Source organism: Tachysurus fulvidraco, chromosome 6, assembly GCF_022655615.1.
Source record: "Tachysurus fulvidraco isolate hzauxx_2018 chromosome 6, HZAU_PFXX_2.0, whole genome shotgun sequence".
NCBI classification, from domain to species: domain Eukaryota; kingdom Metazoa; phylum Chordata; class Actinopteri; order Siluriformes; family Bagridae; genus Tachysurus; species Tachysurus fulvidraco.
The window spans coordinates 15,191,844-15,198,219 of NC_062523.1; the positions used below are offsets into that span (position 1 = coordinate 15,191,844).

At 56.0% G+C, this 6,376-nt stretch overlaps 1 protein-coding gene across 3 annotated transcripts in view; it reads left to right on the top strand.

Moving 5' to 3' along the window:
• The window catches only part of dync1i2a (dynein, cytoplasmic 1, intermediate chain 2a), a 34,782-nt gene that overhangs the window by 7,021 nt on the left and 21,385 nt on the right, over positions 1-6,376 (top strand). For 2 of the 3 annotated variants that reach the window (XR_007140865.1, XM_027164435.2), the window contains exons 5-6: positions 352-405; positions 902-1,017. Coding sequence is in view for 2 of the 3 variants with exons in the window: in XM_027164435.2 (XP_027020236.1) it covers positions 352-405; positions 902-1,017 (170 nt within the window). In the remaining variant the exon portion in view is untranslated. The remainder of the gene's footprint in view (positions 1-351; positions 406-901; positions 1,018-6,376) is intronic. The other variant, XM_047815118.1, reaches the window with a different exon arrangement.

Consider the following 6,376-nt stretch of genomic DNA (forward strand, 5'->3'; position numbering starts at 1 on the left):
TAGATCTGCTACTCACTTGTGAGTCATGGCCGGGGTCCCTGACACAGCTGGCCGGTAGACACGTAGCCTCAGATTCTGTCCGTCTGAATGAACTTCCTTCTTGTCAGGAATGATTCACACACATTCTGCTTTTGTTTTGCGATGCATACACGACGCATTATACTTAAAGCTAATACATTATAATGGGTTTTTGATGTATTTAATATCATATGTTGTAGGTTCTGTTTAAATAAATGTCATGTTGTGTTCTCTGTTCACATTGTTGTAAAATGTTGTTCTAACCATTGCTAATAAACTGTTTTAAATATTCTCTCTTTTATTAACACTGGGCTGTCACTGTGATACTAACAGGACTCTCCACTGGGACTCTGATCCTTCTACATTACTGCTTCACTCCGAGCTGGGGTACTGCATTCTCCTTTTTCTCCGTTTTACTTCTTTGCCTCCTTTCTGCTCATTTTTTACTAATAAAACGAATTTATGTAGTGTGTACAACGTGAACAGTTTGGTCTTATGGTTATTAATTTCCTACTTCATCTTGTATTGAACAGGCCACTTTGTGTGTGTGTGTGTGTGTGTGTGTGTGTGTGTGTGTGTGTGTGTGTGTGTGTGTGTGTGTGTTGATTAGTTTCTAATTCTAGTCTTGTTTAGTTGAGGGACCAAATAATTCTTTGAGCACATGTGTTTCTCGGTATTCCCATGTGTTGCTGATAAAACATAAGAGATGTTTCCCGAAAGAACGAGTGAGGCAGTAGTGCCATTCCGTGATGGTTGTGTGAATGTTTGGCTTTGCCGCTGTGCTCTTACTCATTTATGACTGGCTGCTTTCTCATTTGTTGATTTGGGTTTGTCTGTCTGTTTATTTGTTTGTTTCTCTGTCCATGTTTATTCCCACCCCCAGGAGAGGCCCGGCAAAGCTGAGCATAGCGAAGGTGGTTCAGGTGGACTTCCCACCCAAAGAGGTGGTGTCTTACTGCAAGGAGACTCAGACCCCCATCCTGAGTGAGCAGAAAGAGGGTGAGTTCTGACCATGAAGATACTCACAGGCAGATGTGTCCTTGCTGCTCACATGTCTGCAGTTAGGACATCGCATTTTCTTCGTATTTAGTGCTATGTTGTTGCCCAACATTTTGTTATTGTTGATTTCACCAACAGATGCTTTTTGTAATTACTCATATCCCCTTTAAATGTCCATACTGATTCTACAGTCAAAACCTCCAGTGTTCTATAGCCTTATAATCTCTCTCTCTCTTTCTCTCTCTCTCTCTCTCACACACACACACACACACACACACACACACACACACACACACACACAAGCAAAAACTAATGGCTTCTTTTTTTTTGTCCTTTTTTTTTTTAAAGAAAAAAACTGCAAACTTCAGCACCATATGTTTTCCACATGCTTTTTTGTCTAACCCAGTTTGTGCTCAGGTAAATTCAGCATTCTAGATGTAGAGGTAACTTGTGATGACATGCCAGTCAATGGTGACGTGCGTCTGTCCGTGTGTGTGTTACTGTGTGCATCTGTCCGTGTGTGTGTGTGTTACTGTGTGCGTCTGTCCGTGTGTGTGTGTTACTGTGTGCGTCTGTCCGTGTGTGTGTGTTACTGTGTGCGTCTGTATGTGTGTGTGTGTTACTGTGTGCGTCTGTCCGTGTGTGTGTGTTACTGTGTGCGTCTGTATGTGTGCGTGTGTTACTGTGTGCGTCTGTATGTGTGTGTGTTACTGTGTGCGTCTGTCCGTGTGTGTGTGTGTTACTGTGTGCGTCTGTCCGTGTGTGTGTGTTACTGTGTGCGTCTGTCCGTGTGTGTGTGTTACTGTGTGCGTCTGTCCGTGTGTGTGTGTTACTGTGTGCGTCTGTCCGTGTGTGTGTGTGTTACTGTGTGCGTCTGTCCGTGTGTGTGTTACTGTGTGCGTCTGTCCGTGTGTGTGTGTTACTGTGTGCGTCTGTCCGTGTGTGTGTGTTACTGTGTGCGTCTGTCCGTGTGTGTGTTACTGTGTGCGTCTGTCCGTGTGTGTGTGTGTTACTGTGTGCGTCTGTCCGTGTGTGTGTGTTACTGTGTGCGTCTGTCCGTGTGTGTGTGTTACTGTGTGCGTCTGTCCGTGTGTGTGTGTTACTGTGTGCGTCTGTCCGTGTGTGTGTGTTACTGTGTGCGTCTGTCCGTGTGTGTGTGTGTTACTGTGTGCGTCTGTCCGTGTGTGTGTGTTACTGTGTGCGTCTGTCCGTGTGTGTGTGTTACTGTGTGCGACTGTCCGTGTGTGTGTGTTAGTGTGTGAGTCTGTCCGTGTGTGTGTGTTACTGTGTGCGTCTGTCCGTGTGTGTGTGTTACTGTGTGCGTCTGTCCGTGTGTTTGTGTGTTACTGTGTGCGTCTGTCCGTGTGTGTTACTGTGTGCGTCTGTCCGTGTGTGTGTTACTGTGTGCGTCTGTCCGTGTGTGTGTGTGTTACTGTGTGCGTCTGTCCGTGTGTGTGTGTGTGTTACTGTGTGCGTCTGTCCGTGTGTGTGTGTGTTACTGTGTGCGTCTGTCCGTGTGTGTGTTACTGTGTGCGTCTGTCCGTGTGTGTGTTACTGTGTGCGTCTGTCCGTGTGTGTGTGTGTTACTGTGTGCGTCTGTCCGTGTGTGTGTGTGTGTTACTGTGTGCGTCTGTCCGTGTGTGTGTGTGTGTTACTGTGTGCGTCTGTCCGTGTGTGTGTGTGTTACTGTGTGCGTCTGTCCGTGTGTGTGTGTGTTACTGTGTGCGTCTGTCCGTGTGTGTGTGTGTTACTGTGTGCGTCTGTCCGTGTGTGTGTGTTACTGTGTGCGTCTGTCAGTGTGTGTGTGTGTGTGTGTTACTGTGTGCGTCTGTCCGTGTGTGTGTGTGTGTGTGTGTGTGTGTGTTACTGTGTGCGTCTGTCCGTGTGTGTGTGTTACTGTGTGCGTCTGTCCGTGTGTGTGTGTGTGTGTGTGTTACTGTGTGCGTCTGTCCGTGTGTGTGTGTGTGTGTTACTGTGTGCGTCTGTCCGTGTGTGTGTGTGTGTGTGTGTGTTACTGTGTGCGTCTGCCCGTGTGTGTGTGCGCGTCTGTCCGTGTGTGTTTGTGTGTGTTACTGTGTGCGTCTGTCCGTGTATGTGTGTGTTACTGTGTGCGTCTGTCCGTGTGTGTGTTACTGTGTGTGTCTGTCCGTGTGTGTGTGTTACTGTGTGCGTCTGTCCGTGTGTGTGTGTGTTACTGTGTGCGTCTGTCCGTGTGTGTGTGTGTTACTGTGTGCGTCTGTCCGTGTGTGTGTGTGTTACTGTGTGTGTCTGTCCGTGTGTGTGTGTGTTACTGTGTGCGTCTGTCCGTGTGTGTGTGTGTGTTACTGTGTGCGTCTGTCCGTGTGTGTGTGTTACTGTGTGCGTCTGTCCGTGTGTGTGTGTTACTGTGTGCGTCTGCCCGTGTGTGTGTGTGTGTGTGTGTGTGTGTGTGTGTGTTACTGTGTGCGTCTGCCCGTGTGTGTGTGTGTGCGTCTGCCCGTGTGTGTGTGCGTCTGCCCGTGTGTGTGTGTGTGTGTGTGTGTGCGTCTGCCCGTGTGTGTGTGTGTGTGCGCGTCTGCCCGTGTGTGTGTGCGCGTCTGCCCGTGTGTGTGTGTGTGTGTGTGCGCCTGCCCGTGTGTGTGTGTGTGCGCGTCTGCCCGTGTGTGTGTGTGTGCGCGCGTCTGCCCGTGTGTGTGTGCGTCTGCCCGTGTGTGTGTGTGTGTGCGCCTGCCCGTGTGTGTGTGTGTGCGCCCGCCCGTGTGTGTGTGAGTGCGCGTCTGCCCGTGAGTGTGCGTCTACCCGTGTGTGTGTGTGTGCGCCTGCCCGTGTGTGTGTGTGCGCCTGCCCGTGTGTGTGTGTGAGCGCGCGCGAGTGTGTGTGTGTGCGCCTGCCCGGGTGTGTGTGTGCGTCTCCGCGTGTGTGTGTGTGCGTCTCCCCGTGTGTGTGTGTGCGCCTGCCCGTGTGTGTGTGTGCGCCTGCCCGTGTGTGTGTGTGCGCCTGCCCGTGTGTGTGTGTGTGCGCCTGCCCGTGTGTGTGTGTGTGCGCCTGCCCGTGTGTGTGTGTGTGCGCCTGCCCGTGTGTGTGTGTGCGCCTGCCCGTGTGTGTGTGTGCGCCTGCCCGTGTGTGTGTGTGTGCGCCTGCCCGTGTGTGTGTGTGTGCGCCTGCCCGTGTGTGTGTGTGTGCGCCTGCCCGTGTGTGTGTGTGCGCGCCTGCCCGTGTGTGTGTGAGTGTGCGCGTCTGCCCGTGTGTGTGTGTGTGCGCGTCTGCCCGTGTGTGTGAGTGTGCGCCTGCCCGTGTGTGTGTGTGTGCGCGCCTGCCCGTGTGTGTGTGTGTGCGCGCCTGCCCGTGTGTGTGTGTGTGTGCGCCTGCCCGTGTGTGTGTGTGTGCGCCAGCCCGTGTGTGTGTGTGTGTGCGCCTGCCCGTGTGTGTGTGTGTGTGTGCGCCTGCCCGTGTGTGTGTGTGTGCGCCTGCCCGTGTGTGTGTGTGTGCGCGCGTCTGCCCGTGTGTGTGTGCGTGTCTGCCCGTGTGTGTGTGAGTGCGCGTCTGCCCGTGTGTGTGTGAGTGCGCGTCTGCCCGTGAGTGTGCGTCTGCCCGTGAGTGTGCGTCTGCCCGTGAGTGTGCGTCTGCCCGTGTGTGTGTGTGCGTCTACCCGTGTGTGTGTGTGCGTCTGCCCGTGTGTGTGTGTGTGCGCCTGCCCGTGTGTGTGTGTGTGCGCCTGCCCGTGTGTGTGTGTGTGCGCCTGCCCGTGTGTGTGTGTGTGCGCCTGCCCGTGTGTGTGTGTGTGCGCCTGCCCGTGTGTGTGTGTGTGCGCGCGTCTGCCCGTGTGTGTGTGCGTGTCTGCCCGTGTGTGTGAGTGCGCGTCTGCCCGTGTGTGTGTGAGTGCGCGTCTGCCCGTGAGTGTGCGTCTGCCCGTGTGTGTGTGTGCGTCTACCCGTGTGTGTGTGTGCGTCTGCCCGTGTGTGTGTGTGCGTCTGCCCGTGTGTGTGTGTGCGCCTGCCCGTGTGTGTGTGTGTGTGTGCGCCTGCCCGTGTGTGTGTGTGTGTGTGCGCCTGCCCGTGTGTGTGTGTGTGTGTGCGCCTGCCCGTGTGTGTGTGTGTGTGCGCCTGCCCGTGTGTGTGTGTGTGTGTGTGTGTGTGTGCGCCTGCCCGTGTGTGTGTGTGTGTGTGTGTGTGTGCGCGCCTGCCCGTGTGTGTGTGTGTGTGTGTGCGCCTGCCCGTGTGTGTGTGTGCGCCTGCCCGGGTGTGTGTGCGCGCCTGCCCGTGTGTGTGTGTGCGCCTGCCCGTGTGTGTGTGTGTGCGCCTGCCCGTGTGTGTGTGTGCGCCTGCCCGTGTGTGTGTGTGCGCCTGCCCGTGTGTGTGTGTGCGCCTGCCCGTGTGTGTGTGTGCGCCTGCCCGTGTGTGTGTGTGCGCCTGCCCGTGTGTGTGTGTGCGCCTGCCCGTGTGTGTGTGTGCGCGTCTGCCCGTGTGTGTGTGTGTGCGCGTCTGCCCGTGTGTGTGAGTGTGCGCCTGCCCGTGAGTGTGTGTCTGCGCGCCTGCCCGTGTGTGTGTGTGCGCCTGCCCGTGTGTGTGTGTGCGCGCCTGCCCGTGTGTGTGTGCGCGCCTGCCCGCGTGTGTGTGAGTGTGCGCCTGCCCGTGTGTGTGTGTGTGCGCGTCTGCCCGTGTGTGTGTGTGTGCGCGCGTCTGCCCGAGTGTGTGTGTGTGTGCGCCTGCCCCTGTGTGTGTGTGTGCCTGCCCGTGTGTGTGTGAGTGCGCGTCTGCCCGTGTGTGTGTGTGTGTGCGCCTGCCCGTGAGTGTGTGTCTGCCCGTGTGTGTGAGTGTGTGTCTGCCCGTGTGTGTGTGAGTGTGCGCCTGCCCGTGTGTGTGTGTGTGTGTGTGAGTGTGCGCCTGCCCGTGTGTGTGTGTGTGTGTGCGCCTGCCCGTGTGTGTGTGTGTGCGCGTCTGCCCGTGTGTGTGTGCGTGTGCGCGTCTGCCCGTGTGTGTGTGCGTGTGCGCGTCTGCGAGTGTGTTTGTGAGTGTGCGCCTGCCCGTGTGTGTGTGTGTGCGCCTGCCCGTGTGTGTGTGTGTGTGCGCCTGCCCGTGTGTGTGTGTGTGCGCCTGCCCGTGTGTGTGTGTGTGCGCCTGCCCGTGTGTGTGTGTGTGCGCCTGCCCGTGTGTGTGTGTGTGCGCCTGCCCGTGTGTGTGTGTGTGCGCCTGCCCGTGTGTGTGTGTGTGCGCCTGCCCGTGTGTGTGTGTGTGCGCCTGCCCGTGTGTGTGAGTGTGCGCCTGCCCGTGTGTGTGAGTGTGCGCCTGCCCGTGTGTGTGAGTGTGCGCCTGCCCGTGTGTGTGAGTGTGCGCCTGCCCGTGTGTGTGAGTGTGCGCCTGCCCGTGTGTGTGAGTGTGCG